At 36.1% G+C, this 24,147-nt stretch overlaps 1 protein-coding gene across 1 annotated transcript in view; it reads right to left on the bottom strand.

Annotated features, from left to right (window-relative positions):
- The window catches only part of LOC149579644 (centromere protein X), a 46,283-nt gene extending 24,988 nt beyond the window's left edge, over positions 1 to 21,295 (bottom strand). The window contains exons 1-3 of the mRNA XM_089786279.1: positions 21,091 to 21,295; positions 20,928 to 20,976; positions 20,754 to 20,791 (exon numbers count right to left, since the gene is read on the bottom strand). Of these exons, the coding sequence (XP_089642405.1) occupies positions 20,754 to 20,791; positions 20,928 to 20,976; positions 21,091 to 21,120 (117 nt within the window). The 5' untranslated portion in view covers positions 21,121 to 21,295. The remainder of the gene's footprint in view (positions 1 to 20,753; positions 20,792 to 20,927; positions 20,977 to 21,090) is intronic.
- Between the last annotated feature and the right edge of the window lie 2,852 nt (positions 21,296 to 24,147).

Raw genomic sequence — 24,147 nt, forward strand, 5'->3', positions numbered from 1 at the left:
TCTGATACTTAGCAATGTTGCTCAAATATACAATAAATTTGAAATTTGATCAAAGCAATACAATGCAAAAAAGAACCTATTTTTGAAAGTAGTATTTCTATCCACACAAGCCTATAATCTGATTGCAGATCTCGAAAGTAGATGAAAAATTATGCACCTTCAAAAAAAACAGAACCTAAATATGTCCAGATGAGTCCGTATGAAGCATTTGAAGTTGCAAAATGTAAGATTGGACTAGTACAGTCACCAAAAACTGATTTTTCTGACAAATCCATGCGCCAAATCCATAAAATACAACACCAATGAAAAATTCAAGAAATTCTAGCCCAAATCAAAAAAAATTGCATCTAATTTGGAGTCCGGATGACTGAGATATGGCCTCCCAAAGTCAGACTGTCAAATCAAAACTGCATATGGTGAGGGGTCTTCCCTGATGAAGTCAGCAAAACATTGTGTTAAAATTGAAATCCAAACGATTGTCTCGACAGTGCAATTTCGCTTTCTAGTGATGGTCAAACGGTCATCAAATTAAAGCTTGTCAAGTGATAACGTCAGCAAAAAACCAGCCTGGCAGACTGACTGTGCAATTCGTACGGTACAAATGTTGATGTGGCAGTTCCGTACAGTGATGTGGCAATCCATGTGTCGTGCTGACGATCACTAACATGGCCTAACATATGGCGATTGAGTGGGCACGGAGTCACTTGCTAACTGGGTGAGTCATTGGTCACATGGGCGATGCTGATGGGCTACGCACGTGGCAGTCGTGGAATTCTGTGTCATCGTGTGTCTGGCGGAAACTTGGCCACGTGGCAGAAGGAAGGTTGAGTTGATGGTGTCGCAGCACCGACAGGGTGGTGGCTTGGTGCAAATCTGAGTGGAGAGAGCGGCAGGTGTGGGATTTTTAACCCCACATTCGCCCTGTTTATGTGTGCAGAGGGCTTTAAAAGCAAGAGGCTACAGAGTGTCTAGTGGCTTAAGAGCCATGGTGCACGTTCTCGCCTGGTTGTGTGAAGCATCTCTTTCCGCGGTGTATTAACTTGCATGGTTTGCAGTGCCCCTTATGAGACCAGTAGTAGTTAACCTCCTATTGTAACCCGAGGGAGTCGAGGTGTAATTGCCTGATTCGCTTGCAACAACTGATGCTTTCCAACCGGCCTAATGGTCAAAATTTTTGACGAAATTCCACAATTGATAGGAAAATCCGGAAAAATTTGCAAATCCGAAAACAAACAAAAGCGAAGACGCAAAAAAAATGTAGATCTGAAAAATTAATTGCACAGATCTAAAGAGATCATACCAATTTCGCAAATTGGGCCTTCGGGTTCTGGTTTGCAAAAAAAAATTTGCCTCAGATTTGACTGTGGCCTAAGGTAGGCAAATTTATAGACAAAATTCGCTGAATCGATCCTCCGGACACAATGGTGAGGTCAAATATTGCTCAAAATGCTCTCAATTTCTGCAGATACTTCGGATCTGAATCATGGCCCTCCTAGAGGTGAAGCAAAAATGGTCTTCAATGGCTATGTGAAGAGATCTCTTATCACTCCGATACCATGTAAGAATTTGCCTAAAGCAATAATTCAACACCAAGATCAAGAAGCTCAATAGATAGCACAAGAGAGACTAAATAGTTATCAAATGAGAATCTCAATAATGATCAAGATGATAATGGATATCAGATGAATACACACTAGAAGTGTCTGTATATAAAAGCAACTAGAATGACTAGGAGTTAGCAAAGAGATAAACATAACAACTAATTACATGTCCACCAAGAGTGGATTATCCTCCATTGAGCACAGGAGTTTGTGCAATGATGAGAGGATAAGTTTATATAGGTGTATCTCATAAAGAGATGTTGTAGACACCATGTGCTCAAATAAGTTGCTAACTCCTATGTTGTCAACAAAACAACTCATATGTTTATGCATATTCCTAAGTAAACTTAAGTAAAGTGTAATAATAATTAATTATTTACACTAATAGTATTCCTTCATGATAGGGTACGCGTTCTATCAAAAATCCACAAAATGTTCTTTTTAATATGTTTATTTTTATTTCTATTTTTCGATGTCTTATTCTCATGGTCCCTCCCACTTATGTACCCTACGTACAGCCTATCAAGGGTTGTGACCTCTGACCCTGGCATCCTTAGATCATTTTTAGCCATTTAACATTACTTGGGGATTAGGGAGTTAATTTGTTTTTAATATTTGTTTAGTTATTATTAGTAGTTTTATTAATCACTTATATTGTCTATACTCGTATTTATTCGTTTATTAATCTTTATTAGATCAATTATTTATTTTATTTAACAATATATCTATTTCTAATTATTTTTTCTAATATTCAATTAGTCGTTCTATTTATATGAGTTATTTTATTAAATGCTTTTCAATTATGATTTAATACTATATTTTATTGTCGAAGGGGTTATTACAGCGCTTCATTGTTTTTAGCATATCATACTCTCTTTATTATAATCTTATTGTTGTGATTATCATCTACCATTTGTCTACTATCTCTTGGTTATCTATTGCCAATTATCTGTCTACTTGATTGTTGTGGAGGTGGAAACACCAAAACAAAGACTGGACTGAGGCAAGTCTCCAAACAACCCCAACGCTTCTGTCTTTTTCCATGTGCACAGGTTTTGGAGAAGGAGAAGGAGCAGTTCATGAGACTCTTCTACCTCCACTGTGAGCATGTTTCTCTCTCCTGTCTTTCATTTCTGTTCTTTTCAGCGTATAATCATGTGTTTCCGTTTACTGTTACTAGCTTAGTTTACTTACTGTTAAGTTAGTTGGCATTTCAGCTTTCTGCCTCCTTTCTTGTGCCCTATCTGTATGGAACAGTTTCATGACATGCACACTTCTTGCATCTGCCTTGTATTCCTAGACTCACATAGGTATCCAAGGGAATGAGCTACAATGCTTGACAGCCAATCCTGACAGTTCTTTTATTTCCAATAATCAGAAAAAATTTATCTGTTAGCACAGTTCAGTTACTTTAGTTTTTATTTTCTGCATTATTTTTCCTTAGTCTTAAAACACATCCTTTGTTAATTAAATTGTCTTGATCACCCTAAGCTCACCCTTGATCATTTTTAATTGTAAACTTTGGGAGAAAATTGCCACTAAAATCACCCCTACCTCCAAGGACCACTTCACCTTCTAATGGTGAGCTGAATGTTTTTCACCATATCTTAACATGCAGATCTGTTCTAAACTCTTTGAGCCTGTCCAAGTTCTAAGATTCTTGGGTACACTCCGAGTGATATACTTTTGTATATTCAAACAAAGGGAACTTGGTGGAACACAACTTCTATTTACATCTCCAAATGTATGCACTTTGAATCGAGATTTTTATTTTGGGGGATTTTCAAAATGTCGTGATGATTTTGCAGCTATTGGAATTAATATTGAAACGGTTCAATACAACTACATCAAGTTTCAAGTGTGGGATGTAGGTAAATTTTGAGTGGTCAGTTTCACCACAAAATCCCACCTTATCCCACCTTCATAATGCTTTGATGGATGTCCATGCCCTGTTCCAAAGCTCCTATTTTATCACAAGTAGTCAAAGTGCTGGCAAATGTTGTTGAATCTGGCTTGACACCTACAATTGCATTCACTTGAAAGCTTCTAAAGATCTTCAACAAATCTTTTATGTACATAGCTACAATCATTGCAAGATATGAAAGAACATTTTTCTCCAAAAATACTGCCATATTTTTGTTATGGTATATTGATGTTGTAGTTGTATTAAACAAAGGAGATGAAAGCTCCTTATATAGATTTACAGAGATGATGTTTCTAAAAGAAACAATCGTGAACTAAAGACAAAAGTAGAAACTACTTAACAAACTAAAGACTAACTAAGATGACCATTAAAAAAACATTATTATATTCTAATACCCTCCCTTAATGATCATTGCCTAACTGCAATCTTTTGGTCTCAAAATCTTCAAAACATTTTGCTGCTACTGAGACCCTCTCTAGATCTACAAAATGCTAATGACCAAGAAGCCAAATTTCATCCATAAAAAACAAAGAAGGGTATCCCCATCTTCAAAATATTTTTCCACAAGAGACAAGATCCTGCCACTGACTTTGCCACCAAGATAAGTTTGCCACTAAACCTCCTAGAATCAGCAAAACAGCTTACCAGAAATCATCACGAAAACATCCAACCTGATGTTGGGCCACAAAGCTGCTCTTTCCTAGAGACAAAGACAAACACTGAGAACAACTAACATGATTTTGAGAAAAAATCGTCAAACCCTCCAAACTGTGCAAGTGAGCATGATGCTCCAAAACAGATCGCAAAAAGCCACAATTATTTTTATAACAAAAATTGGCAAAAACTCAATCAAAACCAAATAACAAAACCCAAGACATGGATTAGAGAATACAAAGCTTTGTTTTATAGGAAGAATGATAAAAACCCATATGATAATTTTTGAAGAAAAAATTATAAACCCACAACGGAATCCCACGTAACTTTGCGAATTACAGAATCAAAAAAAAAAATTGGAGGGAAACAATTATGAAAACCCAACAGAAAAATCTTCAGGCGGCTAAACACAAAACTTCGCATGGTAAAACAGTATATGCAAGCAACATGTAGGGGTGTGCAAGAACATGCAAGCAACATGTAAGAACATGCAAATACATGCAAGCTTCGAAAATCAAAGACTTTTGCCCAAACCAAGAAATTGCAAAATGAAAACCCTCAACCAAGCTTGCGATTTTCAGCAAAAAACTTTTAAGGCGAACCACAAAAATTTCGTAAAATGCTTCTAACAATTTTTATTTCAAAAAACCGAAAAAAAAAAAATTTGGAAAAAAATCCAGATCAAAAGAGGCTCGATTTTTCTTGAAAAAAATCGCCAAATTTTATGAAATCCCATCAACCCGCTCTGATACCATGTTATGGTAAATTGATGTTGTTGTAGTTGTATTAAACAAGGGAGATGAATGCTCCTTATATAGATTAACAAAAATGATGTTTCTAAAAGAAACAATTGTAGACTAAAGATGAAGATAGAAGCTACTTAATAAACTAAAGACAAAAATGACCATTAAAGAAACATTATAATATTTTAATAGTTTTGTCTATGCAAAGCTTCCATTTTGACACAGGTAGGTATGATGTTGCCAAAGGATGTGGAATTTGACTTTACACCTGCCAATGGCATTTCTTTTCTAAATCTGATTACAACTACAGTGTTTATACTGGTTTCACTTTCCATTAAACTTTCTTCAAGTTTACAGCCATAGAATCTATTTTTGGACATTAATCATTGTGGCTGTAGTATTGTGCAAATCCTGCCACAGTATTACTTTGGTCCATTTTAATTGTTGCAGAATGAAGGAACATGCAGCCATTCTAGTCCTTATCATTTTTGAACAACAATTGTTCTTGAGATAGTTGATGGATTCTTCCTATCCATATGATTAAGTAACATTGAATTCTGCTTTTTACAGATTGAACTGTAAAATCTTTCCAATATTACATAGTCATTTCAAAATAATAGTGAAGGATTCATGCAACAAATACATGTACTAGAAGCTCAGTAAATGCAAGGGTGAATTGATTTGTGAAACCGGACATTCCATTTGCCTGCTAGACTGATATTCCACATTTAATTGTATGATTTGCATCAGGGTCTTGCAGATGAGCTTATTCTCCATCAAAATTAGGGTAAAGCCTTCCTGAATGTGAATAAGGAATCACTGGCATGTCTTCAAGATTTAAAACTTCATCTATCTGTTGGAAACATATTGAAAATTTGTTAATGTTTGTTCATTGTCTTCTTCCAATGCGTGAAGGCGGACTATTTGAGACTTTTGTTAATGCAGTCTCTAATTTCAATACAGAGAATGCAAGAAGCGTCAAGATTATTCTTCCTGCAGCTGTATTTTGCTTGATCCATTGGCTTTACTTAAGGCTCCAAAGATTTTCAGGGAATGCAAGGAGTACCAAGCTTAGTCTTCTTGCAGCTGTTATTTTGCTTGATTTATTGGCTTTAATCAAAGCACCAAAGATTGTCATGGAATGCAAGGAGTACCAAGCTTAGTCTTCTTGCAGCTGTTCTTTTGCTTGATTCATAATTTCATTGGCATTAATTAAAGCTCCAGAGATTTCGCAAGCACATAATTTGGTTTTTAGCTTCTGAAGCTATTGCTGTTGATTCTGTACCTACTTACAGTGAGTTGCCAATGGAGTCATCACTGAGCCAGTGTGTATGGCTATTTGAGCCTGCTGCTAAGCTTTACAAAAAGCATTCTTCCCTTATGGATGCTGTTGATTATTATGGTGCTCTAGAGATCCCTGCACTATAATCTTGTCTGATTAAGCTCAGGAGTTTGCAAACTGACCTTGGTGCAAGATTCCAATTCTTTGTTAACTCTAATGTGGAATGAAGAGGATTGCACTCACGAGTAGAAATGCTTTGGTTCCCCTCGAAGTTCAAGTTCTATCAATGAGAAGTTAAAATTGTTTGCAACCACTTTGTGCATCAAGAACAAATCCAGCAATTCTGTATTTGCAAGATATAGAAATACCCATGTATAGAAATGATAAAGTAGCCTTCTCCAATCACATAGACCAATGGACATGAACGACAAATAATCAGTCTAGTCCCTGGGCTTTGTGAGATGATATTTGGAGATAAATTACTAGGTGCTTTCTTTATATAATACAAAAAGGAGTAGCTCCTACTGTAGGGGCCACCCTGGCTTCATTAGAATGATGCCAGTGTGCATTCATGGGGCAGGATAACAAGAATAATGTATCCAAGATTTTTGCAGCAAATTATGTCAAACTCAATAATTTGGATAACATTTGCTTTGCTTATACAAATTTAAATGTTTCTCAGTAATTATATTCTATTTAAATCTAGAGTCCCTTAGCATCATTTACAACTTTAAGTAGGATATAACCATTTTGATTTATTTTTGCTTTGAAAGGACAGTTTGGATCTTAAACATAATTTAATGTACTTTTTAATTCTGCATGAAAATCTCTTTTACAGAGTTTACAGCTTTACATAAAGTACAACAACTATATTGACACACTCTGTTCTGCATGCTTCTAAATGTAACTTCTAGTTCAGCATCACACAAAATAACTATTCTTTGAGTAGAATGCAATGTGAGAGAACATATATATTTTTGTCATAACCCCTGGAATTAGAATGAAAACAACATTCTTGGACACCTTTATTGCTCATGCTCAATGAGGTATCCAACACCCATTATATTCTTCACGAGAAGAGTAGAAATATATTTCCTGCATGGGCATTAGATATACATGATTTTCTACATTAATAAAGGCAATTTATACATTTTGTGATTCTGTAATCTACATTATATTATTCAACCTATATAAGACTATCAACGTAACCATTGCACCATCTTCTGGTGCAAGTGCTAGTATTACAAAGATCGTGGAAGGTATTAGTGTTAGCATTGACCAGCTTTTCGAGTCCTTGCCTCCATTATTGTTATGGAACTTTTTCCCTAGAGTGGAAATAAAGGTATGAAAGCATTCAAAGATAGAAAAATGAAGGATGATATGATCCTTTGGTTAAAATGTATTATTGAAGAATATTTATGAAAACCCTTCTAAAAAAGAGGAATGATTATATTTATTAAATAAGAAGTAAAGGCAACCTCTGTAAAAGGGAGTGATGGTTTGAAAACCAACCCTAAAGCCTTGATAGTCACTTATAATTGTAGGATCCAATGATCGTCGTAACAATCCTGCAAGGAGCTTCTGAAGCCATACTGCTTCCCGTGCCACTAGCTTGGCTGCAACATATTCAGTTTATGTTGTACTTTGAGCAACAAGTGACTGTTTCCTACTGCACCAGGAAACCCCAGCAAATCCCAAAGTGAAACAACAACCACAGGTGCTCTTTCGGTCAGTAACACTTCCAACCCTGTCAAAACCTGTATAGCCCTACAAGTCCAAGCCCACACTGGAAAAATACTTCAAGCCATATCCAACTGTACCACGCAAGTATTTCAAGGTAGGCTTGGCTGCAACTAGATGTACCTGTCTGGGTTCATAGATAAATTGGCTAAGCGCACTCATTGCACAACAACTATTTGGTCTATTATTAACTAGATACATCAAGGACCCATTTAGTTGTCTATAAACAGTAGGATCTGCCAGGTTTGAACTAAATGTTGATGTTCTCAACTTCATTAAGTTGGTTTCCATTGGTGCAGAAATTGATTTACAATCTAACATTCCAAATCTCTTTAGTATATCAATAGTGTATTTTCCTTGACTTAGGATGATACCATCAGGCAATTGCTCTGATTCCAACCCTACAAAGAACTGGACAGGTTCTAGGTCCTTCATCTCAAATTCTGAAGACAACTCCTTGCAACTAGAGATGAAATGTTCTTCCCCTATGAGAAATAAGTCATCAACATACAACACTAGTATCAAGGCTTCACCATTGACTACTTTGAAGTAAAGGTTTGGATCAGCATCATTCTTGTAGAATCATAAGCTCATCAAGTATCAGTCTATTCTGTCATACCACACTTGAGGAGCCTGTTTAAGACCATGTAAGGCTTTATTAATTTATACATATGAGAATCTTTCCCATGAATTACAAAACCTTCAGGTTCCTCAATTTAGACCACTTCTTCAATAACACCATTGAGAAAAGTTGTTTTCACATCCATTTGATGTAGCTTCCATCCCTTAGTTGTTGCAATGGCAATGGTGGTCCTAATGACTGTATCGAGCAACTAGAGAAAAGGTTTTTTTCATAGCCTACTCCTTTCTGAGAGAATCCACATGCAACAAATCTAGCTTTGTATTTTTCAATGTTTCCATCAACTGCATGCTTAATCGTGAATAGCCATCAGGATGAAACAATTGATTTCCCTTCAAGTCCAAATACAATATCCCAAACATCATTCTTAATGATGGATTGATATTCTCCATCCATAGGATCTTTCTAGACTTGTTTTGAGGTTTCCTCAACATTGGAAGGTTTGATCTCAATGATATTACACATTAATGCAACATACATATAATCTATGTGATCTTTTACTTTCTATAAAAGTGCATCTAGGAGTTGCCAATTGTTCTGCCTCGTGCATAGGTTTCCTTGCCCAAAGAGGTCTCTTTTTATTCACAATGATATCTATGGATCCATCAGTAGGATCCAATGGCTCAGTTGGATCATTAGCCCCTTCAGGTTTTGTGGACTCCCTTTGAATCTCAGAGGCGTGATCAATATCCATGTTTTGTGTAGTCTCTAGATCTTCATCATCTATCTCCATGGATGAATCTTTAGATCATTTGAATGCAACATTTTCTTCAAATCTAACATCTCTGCTTAACTCTATTTGCTTATGTCTAGGCATGTAGATTTTGTAGGCTTTTGAGGTTTCATTGTAGCTTACGAATATTCCTCTTCTGCCTAAAGGTTCTAACATGGTTCTTTTATCTTTGGGTATATGAACATATACTTGACAACCAAAGATCCTTAAATGACTGACATTAGGCTTTACCCCTATAAAGGCTTCTTCTAGAGTAATACTCTTCAATATCCAATGAGGACATCTAATTTGAAAAAATACATTGTTCTAGAGGCTTTTGTCCAAAGCAAATTTGAGAGATCTTGATCATGTATCATGGCTTAAGCAGCTTTGATGATGGATCTATTCTTTTTCTCAGCAACCCCGTTTTGTTGTGGGTTATAGGGGACACAAAACTCCCTCTTAATTCCTATCTTAAGGCAGAAATCTTGAAAACTATGAGAGGTGTATTCACCTTCATTATCAGTCCTTAAAGTTTTATTTTTCTTTCCAGATGAGGTTTCTATTATAGCTTTAAATTCCTTAAATCTACTTGGTACTTCATCAGTATCCTTGGACCTTAGAAATAGATTCAAGCCTTCCTAGAGTAGTCATCTATGAAGGTAACATAATATAAAAAACCACAAAAACCACTTAGGGATGCTATTGACATTGGTCCACATAAATTATATGTACAAGTTCAAATGCTTCTTTAGACCTACTTTCACTATTGTTAAATGGGCTCTTAGTATTTTTACCCATAGCACAACCTTTACAAGTACCATCATGAACATGAATAAGTTTAGGTGTGCCTGAAACTATCTTCTCCAAAGATGGAAGAGCATTGTAGTGTAAGTGACCAAATCTTCTATGTCATAGCTCACTGGAGTTTGAAGTGTCATGAAGAAGAGCTTGAGTAGGTTGAATGGAAAGTTTGTACAAACTTGCATGTCGATATCCAATCACACATGTAATCTTGATGCTAGACTTCTTTGGCCATAAGATATTTTACCCTTCTGAAAGTGCTACTTGATAGCTGTTGTCTTCCAAAGATGAAATATATATGAGATTTCTCTTAATTCCTAGCACAAATAGGCCATTATTTACAAGAGGTGAAATCCCATATTCTAGGTTGAGTGATGTAGCACCAAATCCTTCCACTAAATATCGTGAATCATCTCCAATGACTATTGAAGGTTGACTCTTTCTCTTCCAAATCCGAAAGATGTTCTCAATAGCCTAAAATGTGTTGGGAAGCTCCACTATCAACTAACTTGATAGGGAAGATATGAACAGAAATTCATTCGAATTTTATTGTGCTTCCCCTTTAATTGAGAGATCATTAATATTTGTCTCCTGGTCCATACATATGGCATTTTAAGCACCAAATATTTGAAGGAATTACCTTCTTCTTCCTTGAGTTAGGTGCAGGGTCTGGTTTTTAATTTCTATTCCTTTTTTGATAGTTTTCCTTCCAATTTCCTTCCTTCTTAGTAGTGTGAGTAGTAACAACATGATTGTCTTCATTTTGTGTGTTTCTGATTATCACTCTTGCAACCAATCTAGATTCTTCTTCAATACAATCTATCTTCAAACAATCAAACCTCAGAAGTTTTGTTCTTGCACTTAAATCTTGTATAAATGACTCCCATAATGAAGGGAGACCTTTAAGTGCCAACGTGGATAATTCTTTATTATCTATATGGTGGAGAGTTGATTTCTCAATTCAGTAATCCTCATGAAATATGGGATGATGGATTCTCCTTTTGTCATCTTAATGTGGTAAATATCCATTTTAATGCAAGGGCTCAACTCGTGTTATTGATCTCATGCATCTCCTCTAATGTCTTGGGCATGTTGTATGCTGATCTTAACTTGATTGGTACAATGTGATCTTTCACAAAGTCAACAGATATTTTCTTTGCTTTGATGAAATGTCTCTTCCATTGATGCTTCTGATTTTCTTCGTTTGGTTCCGGAATTATTTTTTCCACAAATTCATTTTCCTCCAAGGCAAACATGATTCTGAGCTTCCAGGAGTTGAAATTTGATGCTCCCTAAAGTCTGGATTCGATTTTAATTGCATTCACCATCTTAACATTGATATATGCAATCAGATTTGAATGGCAATTTAAAGAACAACCCTGCTGTTTTGAATCTTCCGAACTTTTCTTAAGCCTGCTCTGATACCATGTTATTTTTATGATCAGATTATAGCAAAATACAAATTTAACTAAGTTGACACAATAGATACCCTCAGAAAATCTCTAATCTTGAAGGTTAAAAACCCAGCAATAAATTACTGAACATAATTAATAAAATACTCTAGATCTGATTACAAAGATCAATATTGATCTGCAAAACATATCTCCAATACGTAATAAAGTTAGTGATGCAATCAGTGTATGCTGCAATATGTATATATTTTATCACTAATATCTCCTGCTGTATATGTATCTTCAACTGATGGAGATTGCTGAGTGTATATTGCTATGGATATATGTGAATATCACTGCTGGTAAATATTTCTGAGTGTATATAGAGATTGCTGATGACAATTTCTGATGCCAAGTAATAATATCTTGAGAATACTCGATCAGAGAGCTTGATGAGACTCGCATGCTGCTATGTAAATTAATGTTGATACCAAATGAGTGTATCTCTGATAACAAATTGCTAAGCATACTCGATCTGAGTACAGACCTTTTATTCTCGTTCTTCTGTAGTCATCAATTCAATCAAAATGATCTTTACTCGATGCATATATATCTCATTACTATGAAAGGATGGGTCTATTTCCAATAGATGTGGTTGTTAAGTATTTATTTCTAACATATAATTAGAAGCATCCATTCATGAATTAACTAATCAATGATTAGTATTACAACAAAATCCTTATATCAATTAGACTTATTATTGATTTGTATTGTATTCATATATCTCATGTTCATTAGAATTATTTGCTAATTACGATTCTGGAGAATGCATCATCTAACACAACACATCACAATATTGTTGCGTATATCCTGCCATAAATATAAAAATCAACAAGGCACATTTGAGTACTCAAGGAAGAAGAAGGCGGTTTGGTAGGCTATGGGCTTTGGAGAGAGGCACATGGGACTGTCCAACTCAAGTACAAGGTACATTTAAGATTGCCCTGTGTAGGGCTTTGTATGAATGTGAACATGTTGTGTTTTCATATAGACCCTCCAAGTGTGTCATAGTGAAGGCCAATGCCATTAAATACTTCCAAAGGTGAGTGAGATCTTTCCAAGCGTGGTGATACAGTTCTGTATTAAATTTTAAAAACTATAATTATGATGTAATCTAATTGAAACATGAGGATGTGGTGTTCAGTTGTCACGTGTCTAGTGTATATTGTTATTTATATCTAGTTTGATAAGATTACATATTGCGAATTATGTCAATTCTAGTATTAAGCATATTTAAATCCAGTGCAAATGCCAAATTAACTTTGGGAGAAAGACATTACAACTGTGACCATTCTATGAAATCTTCAAGATAGAAATTCATCCTTGATACTTTCCAACAATTGATCCAAAGTTGGTTCAGAATTTCCTCCAATCACGTTTTACTCCCAAGGTGCATAAACTTGCCAACACTTACAAGTGCAAAGACTTTCAAGAGTACAATTTTGATCATCTCCTCATTGATAAAATTATTCATGGTAAAATAAATTATCTACAGAATTTGCTTCAATTGTACCCTCAAATACAAGAATATCTAGGTTTTTGCTTCAAATTTGGAGGGTGTTACGATTAGAAGGCAAAAATCTAACAGTTACATGCAAATATAGCCATATGCAAAGAAACAAAGCACAAAGAAGCCACAAATATTTAACATGGTTCGCCCAATCTTTGACTATGTCCACGAAATAGAGAGTCCAATCTTATCATCCAACAAAGAGCAAATTACAGTCTAATACATTTTAAATTACACCGCAGCTTATTTATAGTCCTTTAGGCAGTTTACAAACATCGGTTAACAATTAAACCCTAAAAAATACTTGACAAATCAACACAAAATGCTTGACGAGTTAACCCAAAAAAAGATCGGGTTGTTATATCGTACCCCACGATAAATGGCAAGTGTACAGTACTTGCCTAATCATTCACCATAAACCAACAAAGGAGTCTTAACTACCAAATGCTCTCCCTAATGATGTGGTTGATAGAACCACCCATTCCAAGATTTCTTGTAATATCCTGTTAGCAAGAAATCTAAGGGAAACAAACCGGAGTTCTATACCCAAAGGATTTATGTTGCTGTAGTCTTATACCCAACTTAGTCTTATTGAGGCAACAAGGAAAGATATTACAGAGCCTATACTATTGGTATATTAGAATAAACTACCATTTACACATGATAGATCTGAACTTGCAATTAATTATATTCATATACCAATAGGCATTCATTACATTTCTCATATCTCCTCGTATATCAGATCTCTTTCTATCATTCCTCTCTATCTCTATTGTTGGTGAAGAGATCTTGCTATTTTCTTATATAGCTATAATAGGGTGTGTGACCCTTAGGTAATATCCCTAGGCTATCCATTTTCAAAGTACGACCTGTGATATTAATAACTATTACCGATCAAAAAAAAAAAATCCCTAGGCTATCTTGTATCTTTCTGAGCTCCTATTCTGGACCTCTGTGTCCCACAGGCTAATTTTAGCCTCGCGGACATTAAAATTTCATTTGTCTATCTATCCAATGTTTGTCTGCTGTTTTCTGGCCAACATCATCCCATCTTCAAAACCTTGAATTGCCCTCAAGTCAACTCAATCTAGAATCATGTTGGTAACGTTTCAATCATGCAACATTGACATAACCTTGTCGAATATTCCCATCTAGGGCTTCCAAGCAAATGGCTTGGACTCTAGAATATAATTTATTTTGTATGGACCTAGTCACCGAACTTTGATTTTTCCCTGTTTCTTAAACTTTTCATGTAGCAGTACTGCATCTCCAAGCTAAAATTATTTTGTTGATGTTTCTAACATGCCAGTCCTTTTGTCGCCTATATTCTACCAAGAGATGGCCTTGTGTCACCTGTCTATCCTCCTCTCAGTTGTCTAACTCTTTCTAATTTATGCTTTATAGATGCATCATTAGTAAGTAGAAGTTACACTGCTATCTAGAGGTTGTTGACAATGATATTGATAGGTAGGAAGGTCTCCAAGCCGTAAACAAGGCCAAATAGGGAGTGTGTTGTAGCTTTCTTGTAGATTTCTTGGTGGGCTCAAAGTATTCTCGATATCTTTATATCCCAATTAGTTCTATTAGCATTGCACATTTTTGCATGTTGTTTCAAAAAAAAGTCATTTAGGGATTCATTTGCTTGTGGGTGGTAGGGAGTACTCCAATTATGGGTGATCATGAAATTTTTCAATAACTCCTTTATTTTTTGTTGACAAAGTGTTTACCTTGCTCACATGTAATACTTGGGCATCTAAATTAGTAATGATATTGTCATATAGAATGTAGCAGCAATATATGCAGTATAATCTTTGGTTAGCTCAACTTCTGCACATCTAGTGAAATAATCCATTCCATTGATAATAAATATGGCTTTGGACAGCTTTTTTGGGGTGTCAATGAGGCCAATAAAATTAATTGCTCATTTCTCAAATTGATTATGAACTTATGTGTCAATACTAGTTGTAGTGGCATCTCATCCCTGGTCATGGGTCACACAATTTTTTGGTTGATATCATAGTTCTTAGTGTAATTTTTACTATCTTTGTAAATGCTAGGCCACCATAGCCTAGGTAGTAGTATCTTCCTTGTTATAGTGTCTTTACAATTATGTCCTCCTAGTATTCCTTCATGAGCCTCTCTCAAACTCTACTCCCTCTCATGTGCATGGACGACTCTCCAAAGTACATTGTCCCTACCTTTTTAATAAGAGGCTACTTTCATCATAATGTATGGTAAAGACTTCCTCGGTAGTAGTAGTTAGTCATGGGTGCTCATTGCAAAGAATATGTTCCAATAGATGGTAGCTTAACCACATTGTGTAATTCTATCAAACTATTGTAATCTATAATAGATAAGTCTCAAGTAGATCTTCTTCAAGTTCCTCATCAATATCATTCCTTGAGAAGTAGTCTGGTCGCTAATTATTTCTTCTAGTGTTAACCATTATTGCAAAATTAAATTCTTGGAACTAAAGAAGCCATATGCGCATTTCTCTTGTATCATTAATTTGTTTAGTGAAAACCTGTGTCATTTGTGATTAGCGTAAATTGTGAAGGGGGTAGATATCGAGCAGTGTCAGGATTTTTGTTGGGTGTATACCATAGATAAGACTTCTCTTTTAGTAGTTGTATAGTTTCTTTCTACTTGAGAAGTTCCCTATTTGCAAAGGCTACTAGATGGTCCTTATTTCCCCAAGGATGTGCTAGAATTGCCCCTATGGCTATGCCTATGCCAGATGCACCGTGAACATGGAATGGTGGGATTCAAATTAAAAAAATTGAGGGTATCAAAGATTGTTGACATTGTTCTATCCATGCAATGGCTCTATTAGTTTCTATGTCCTTAAGTAATTCTTCCAGGGTGTAACTTTGGCAACATAACATTTGATGAATCTTATATGGCCTCCAGTATATTTGAGAATGTCTTTACTAATAGAGCTATTTTTGGTGGTGGGAAATTCATTATTAGAGTGATCTTTATTAGCTCTCAAATCAATCCTTCTTTGTAAATGGTATGTCCCAGTAGGGTGCCGAAGGGGATAGCAAAGATGCAATTCTTTAAGTTAAGAGAGATTTGCATACTTCCACATTTCCCCAACATTATCCAGAATGCTTGAAAATAATTTTCAACGAATCCATAAACGATTCATTCATCCTAGTATTCCTCTACAAAGTCATGAATGAAGTCTTTAAAAGTATTGATCATGATGTGGCTGAAAAAAGGAGGGGCATTTTCAAGGCCAAATGACATTACAATATACATGAAAGATCCCCCATTCTGTGGTAAATGTGGTTTTGGGCTGGTCTTCTTCCCTTATGTGTACCTAATGATGCCCAAAGAATCTATCAGTAAAAGAGTATATCTCTGTTCCAACAACAAATTCTAAGATTTCCTCTGTGCAGGGGGTAGGGAAGGGGTCATGTATGCATTCTTTATAGAGTTCCCTAAAGTCCACACATTTGGATCTCCGATGTCTTCGTATTCTATATACCATGGGGCTAATCCATTAAGAGTCCTCAACTGGTTTGATAATACCAGCCGCTAACATTTTACCTAGCACTTCCTTTACTCATGTCTTCATTTTTTGTCAATGGTTAAATTACAAAGGAAACAATTGGCTCTTCTCACTAGTCCTGTATCTTCGCGATATTTGGGCTTTCTGATGTTGCAATGTTTTCTTCCCAGAGATTGAGTTGTTGATTGTAATAATTATTACCAAAATCCCTCTTTAGTTCTAATCCTCATTCTCCTCCTATTTTAATATCCATCTTTGTATCCGATTCTTCCATTTTGTGGATCTTGTAACATCGACACTCTATTGGTTTTGCATGTTTGTCCAACCACTCTATTACTAACTTCAATAGTCACTAACTGTGGGGTTATAGATTAGGTTCTAAGTACCCATGTTACATCCCAAATTTTGACCTAATTTTAAATTTATTTATAGCTGCTAGATTGAATGGATTTTTCTTTCATAATCGTGTGAAGAGGGTAGTTAAATATATCCGTTGTATTCATTATGTAAATTGTTTAATGAAGATGGTCGTTATCCATTATTTGTCACGTGATGATTAGCAATTGCTTGATTTTGGAATTATGGTTAAGAATTAAATTCTTTACCTATATTAAATGTTATTATGGAACTTGTTATTATTGTGGAAATATTGCACAGGTGATTGCAAGAGAAGATGAAGGGGAGAAGCATTGCTAAACGGGATCAACGGAATGGGATAGTAGCTTAGTCCAATTATCAGGTTGACAGGTATGACCTTTAATTGCCTTGGTAAAGACCTAGTGACTTGAACATCAAGATACAATCGATGGACCCGCATGAGCTATTAAATAAACATTTAAAGCATTAATTATTTTAATTAAAAATAATGCGTACCTCAAATGCTTTTTGATTGATTTTGTCCACCACATCATTATAATGTATACTATGTATGTACACATAGATATAGGAATAAAAGTGACACAATAAATAATATTATGCCACCTCATAAGTACATCTACGTGCAAGTAGATAGATATATATTATAATTATCCTTGATTTATAACCTTCAAATCTTTTACCATATTTATTCAATTTCTTGCTTAAAACCGAAATGCACATTTGGCATATTTTATTGGCGATCAAGAGCCAAGTCTCTTCTTTATAAGTTACGGCTTCTTAGAAGCCAAAGAGACTTTGAATACTTCTTATATTATTAAGGTGAGAGAGACCATGAGCATATAACATATCACCCGATTTCTTTTTCACATATCTCCTAATACCTTTGCATATATCACACGATATCCTTGCAATATACCACCTAATAACTATTGCATTTTCCTTGCAATGATTTGCCTTTTTCATTGATATTTTGCAGAAGACGTGATTGATAATCACACTGAAATATGCACCTAAAGATTTATTTCGTGAAGGAGCTAATTTTTAGTGTCCAACAAGACAACATTTTATTTCCAAATTTTACCAAGTTATATATGTTTTATTATCAGATATTACTGCCTTTTGAATATTATAACAATAAGCTACAGCTCCAGATTAGGATGCAAATCATCTTTGTTTAAAATATCATCAGTTAGTCCCTCTCTAGGACAAAACTAATTATGATGAATAAAAGCCAAGTACCCGTGACATGATATCATATTTTATTTATGCCGTTGAAAGTCATAATCAAATGATATTTATTCTGCAAGTCTTAAAGTTACATTTCTCAAATCACAGAATGTGATAAGCTGGAAAAATATAATATTCTTATATCAGTTGAGGACCAACAGATAGAGCCGATTGCTCTGAGATTCAAACACCTGGGACTCACAGGCTGTATAGTCATGAAAAAGGTGAAGAAGTGAGATGGAATCTGCAATAACATTGAAATAAAAGTCAGACATGACATAACAATTCTAAATTAATTTCATTTAATAGCTCATGCTTGTTCATACTATTGTTTCCTTGTCAAGTCGAGCAGTGGTGATCGGGTCATTGAACCTATCAGAAAACCTTCGCCAAAATAGTTAAAGGCATGTTTGCCATCTATGATCACTTGGTGTCAATAGTGCCAGTTATTCAGACATGTTCGTCCATAACTGTGCGGATATTCTAAACACCGGAATGCTCAGGTGGTTGGACTAAAAGTATCTCAAGCCTGATCCCAGGGTAGGGAGGGTCTTTCTATTCAATAGATTGTGTGGGGATGAATATGGTCCGAAGTTGGGAGGTTAAGTGTAAGTCAATGCTTCTCCTCTTACCGAAAGTCGAGGCTTGCACAACCAATTAAAGACTCACCAAATACTTCTTGTATGTTCTTTCTATTTCATGTTATGCATTTACTTTACTTGTATGCAAGGAAAGATAGTAAATAGTTATTTCAGTTATATTTGTTGATCGTTGTTATAGTTGATCATTGTTACAATTATTTCAGTTGATCATTATCATAGTTATTTCAGTTAATCACTATTACAGTTATTTCAATCGATCATTGTTATAGTTATTTCAGTTGAGTTTTGTTATCTCAGTTAATCATTGGTAGTTAAAAGCAATTAATGTCTCATGAAAAGGAATTTAATATATTTTGTTCAATAATTAGTTGAGGAAAACTCTTTCTAGATCACCTTTATTTTGTTATGAAAATCCATTTGTTACAACCCATTTTTTAGTACCAATTCAAATATGATCTTGATTTTTCTCAATGTCTCATCGATTTGTTTGTTCTCATCCCAAAAGGAAAACGTTTGTATGAAATCTTCCTGAAGCTCTTCCCTTTTCTTAGTTTCTGCCCTTCTCTCCTAGTTTATAGACCTTCAAATCTGCTTCAAAATGATAGAAATCAGTTTGCAATTGTTTGAATGATTAGTTTCCCCCTCAGCAAAATACAAGCGAAGAAATCAAAAATGAAATTAATTTGGGCCAATTTTTGCCTTTAAACGCTGTTATAAAACTAAGACCGAGTTTTTGGCAAAACTCAGTGCAGTAGAAGTCATAAAAACTCGCCACACCAGAAAACTCAGCCAGTCTTTGCAACTCGGCCAGTAAATCAATGTAGATATCTGCTTTTGAATAATCTTCCATCAAAAAAAATTTGTACAGTGGTTGATGTGCATTGATTATTCATATCAGAACTTCACAATAGCAGAGTACCTTTGTTTGGCAAGTTTATGTTGTTCATTTATCAGTGAAAAAAAACTATTTGAAGGTGGTTATTACTGTATTACATCATCCGTACAAAAGGTAGGTCTATATCATATATATACAGGGTCGCTAGAAGATGTAAAATATTTGGTACCCCTATATTATGCATAAACATGGTCGACCCAACTTGTGTATAAGGAACCAAATATTGTGCCCATTTGTAATCCCTGCTCACTACGGCAAATTTTGTACTGCAGAAGACTTGAATAATCATACATGGAATCCAACACAGAATACCAAAACGGAGTTTTTGGCAAGGCACTTAATTTTAACTTATGGTGGTCTCTCTCAAGCAGAGGCTGCCAGCTGACTAACCGTAGAACATGTTAGTGTGGCAATTAAAACTGTGTAAATCTACAACAAAAGATCAAAGAGCAAGGCTCCCTCTCTAAGGAAACTCATCCAATTTTTCCACGAACAATATCATGTAGGACCGAATGTCCAAATACAATGCACGTGTAAATTAGGTCGGACGTTTTCATTTGTTATTTTTTCTGTTTTACATAGATATATTCGACAATTTATGAGGCCCAAGGAGAGAGCATGTTCTCATGCCACTGCTTAGCTTATTTTGGTAAGCAGTGGCTGCTCAACAATTATAGGAAATAATTGTGGAACTTGCGGCCCAATGAATGTATGCTTTGCTTCATATTTTTAAACAAGGAACTTAAATTCTGAATTAATTAATTAGATAATATTTTTATAAAGATGAAATTAGAAATAAAATATTTTTTAAAAGGAGAGGAAAAAGTTTGTGGACCCACGTGGTGTTTTTGGCTATAAGCAGTGATTGCTTATTTTCAGCCCCTCCTCTTTTGACATAGCTTATTTTCAATTGCTAAATAATAGTCGCTCCAAAAAATAGCTAGAGATTCTAAATCATCCTTTATAGACACTTTTAAATTTTCATGAGAACACTAAACTGCTTAAATGTAAGCACAAAATGCACTTAAGCAGCCGCATGAAAACACATGGTAAGTGAGATCACACAAATATACCTCTATTTCAGCTTCTCCCTCCCCCTTTTGAGCGCGTTCTGATAAGGATGATAGCAATGTGAACTTGTGAGAGAGATATTCATTTCATATATGCCTAATTACCAGTTTCATTAACATCCATATGAAGAGAGCTTACAGAGAGGGGTAAAAAATCTACATAAAATGAAGCATTACCTTTGCTGGTTTGTGTCCAAACCAGCTTGAAAAGCTCATTGATCGTATCCTGCACCGAAAGAATTGAAGCTCGTTAAGCATTTTTAGGGCCCCGTTCGGAATCAATAAATTTGAAGTTCCAGTTGTGAAGACAAGATAATGATTGCTATTAAGAGACACAAACCGGGTTGAAGGCACTTGGATGGTTGTCCATGCTGAAGAAACAATGGTTTTCATTGGTTTCTTAAAGCTACAGAATTTAAATTGGTCGACCCACGGCTTTCCGCCGAAAACCCTTTCCGCCCGCACAATTCACATAAGCTTGACGTATGAAAAAAATAAGTTTTGGAATATAAACGTCTGCGTCAGATTATGAAACTACTTTCCACGTTGTAAAGAAAAAAAAAAAATCCCTTATACATAAATCTGGGTAACTAAATGAACGAGTTGGAATGATGTTCATAAATTTAATAGTCTTGTTGTTCGTCCTTTTTTGGGAGTCGATTTTAATCACGAAGGGTACAAGAGAATTTGTCTTTTTAAATAAATTTCTCCTTTGATATAGTCTATGAATATTTTTATATATTGCACACTCAAAACGAAGTGCCATTTAGTTCTTCACCAATTTTTAGCATTCTTTCATCACACTTTTTTGATGAATAGGCCTTTTCCATTAATTTAAAATTTAAAGATACATATTCACAAAAAAGGGGCTAGGGGATACATGATCACCTCACGAATTTAAACAGCCTAAGGCCGGAGATCAATTATTCATCAAAAAAGGTTGCAAGAGCAATGCCAGCCAAAGGAGGGTCTTTGTCATCAGAACCCTAGAAATCCTTGGGGTTATTGGTTGGCTCAAGGGGAGCCCAACTGTCAGCAATAGCAGCTTCTTTATCAACATCCTTGTCTTTATCTTCCTTGGCCCTAAGAGGAGAAATGGCTAAATCCAATTGGGGGAAAGCCCACTTGGGGTCACAGTGAGTAGACGACCAACCCGTATCAACGATAGCAGGGGGAGCCACCAAGGACCAACCCAAGCCTATCCTCCAAGGAGGCAAGATCGAGCGGCAACGGCCACAAAAGCCACCACTGGGAAAGCAATGACGAGGCTGCCACCTGAGGGTCTGCAAGCGGCGAGCAGAACTGCTCCAGCCTCTCTGGTGACTGCAAGCAGTACGGTCACCGGCTAAAGCATCCAGAAGGACTCAGGCAACCGTACAAGGGGCATTTCCCTAGTGAGCAAGTAGATCCTACATGTGAGCCACTTCTAGCACGACTTTGTCAGTTTGTACTTGAATCTGCATCATAACATTATTACATATACGTGCTTTAGAGTACATTGCAACATAAATATGAAGAAAGCTATGAGAGAATAAAACATCATTGTGATCTTTCCATATTGCTAACAATATCTCCATTCTGAAAGCATGCCAAATCTGGGCATATCTAAAAGGGAGTCTAGGAGTATCACCTAGAACCACCATATGCCAAGTGAAGGCCTCTGGATGAAAAGGCCTGAAAAAATCAAAAATCTAGAGCCAGTAATTCTGAGCTCTTCTGCAAAACTAAAAAATATGCATAAACCTTTTAGTCTGGCCACAGAAAGGGCATCTAGGATCGGAAACTCCCAAATGTCAGAGCCGAGGACCCAAAGGCAAGCCTTGGAAAAGGAGACACTAGGCGAAGTGAGCAATCTTTGGCTTTGTGATGGTATGCCAAATAGTGGCAAATCTAAGACTCCAAGTCTTATGCGAAGAATGCAAATGCCAATGCTGATTGAGGGTATCAACTATCAAAAGATGGGACACCAACCACCGATACCCTAGCCAAGGCTTGTAACTTGTCATTGGAGTGGCAGGGTACCACTTCCAATCTTTCCACCAAGGGCAGGATGAGTGAATTCCAAGCTTGTGTAACAAATTGGGAGGAACCATAGAAACTAAAGATCAATTGTCTGTCGATCTGGATGGATAAGCCTAAACTGCACATGTAAATCCTCCTATGAGTGAAGACTCATTGTAACCCTAGAGAATAAATCTTTGAGTGTTTTAATACCCCTACAAAATAAATGCAAAGCACTGGTTCCTTGAATCTTGGCTAAAGGCACACCTTGAGTGGCAAACAAGGGTGACCACCAAAAGTTTTGTTGGTTCATCGAGAGCCCATCTTTGAATCCATTACCAACTCAATGAAACTAAGGTTTGATGGCTTCCCAAGATTTCTAAATGCTCTTAGCAACAAAAGTGGTCTGAATCTAAATAGGTTTAGAAGTCACAAGAAGGGTTTGAAAACCAATCCCCTTCCAGGTCGGTCGGTTAACTAGAAAACTTGAAGAAATGCAATGACGTAACAAAATTTTCTAGGCCTCATCTCCAGTGAGAGCCCATATGACCCACTTGGCATAGAGGGCTATCCCCTGCTTGCAAGTGGAAAGCAAGCCAAGACCACTAGAATCCTTGGGTAAACAACAGAAGTCCTAGGCAACTCTATGAAAGCCATGATGCATAGCATCAAAGGCTTAGAGAAAGTCCCTAAGAAGACATTCAAGCTTAAGGTATGAGGCTTTGGAGAGAGCCCAACAAGAAGAATAATATGCATGAGTAGCAACAAGCACTTTGGAGCATATTTGAAACTTTCCCACAAGTGAAAGGGGCTTAGTGATCCAATATTCTAGTTTCTTCTCAATTCAAGCAAGCGCAACATTCCACAACTCCACAGCAGATGTTTGAAAAGCAAAGGGAATGCCCAAAAATTTAAAAATTTCACCATGTTGGACCCATTTCCATCCATATTGCTACAACCAGTGAGGGGCTAGCAAAAAAGATTGTCGGTAGCAAAGGGTTTTGTGCCATTGGATAGCCAACCCTGAAGCAAGACAAAAAGTATCCAAACATTGCAAAGCATTGGCAATATTCTCCTCATCCTCAATCAACATGAGGAAAGAATCATTTGCAAAATGGCCATTACCCAGCTGAGTGGTCGACTCTGGTAAAGAAATAACACACACTAAACCTCATGAAATAGCATTGGCCAATAGATAACCAATACCCTCAGCTGCCAAAACATAGAGAGAAGGTGCAAGAGGACAACCTTGGCAGATAGATCTGAAGAGCCCAAAAGCTTCAAACTAATGACCATTAATGGTGATGCAAGCAAAGGCATCCCCAAAAAGCATTTGCACCAATTGACAAAATATTGGGTCAAAACCCATAACTTGAAGCATAGCTAAAATAAAGGG

This window comes from Cupressus sempervirens, chromosome 1 (genome assembly GCF_028749045.1).
Source record: "Cupressus sempervirens isolate cs-2001-9-10 chromosome 1, ASM2874904v1, whole genome shotgun sequence".
Taxonomy (NCBI): Eukaryota; Viridiplantae; Streptophyta; class Pinopsida; order Cupressales; family Cupressaceae; genus Cupressus; species Cupressus sempervirens.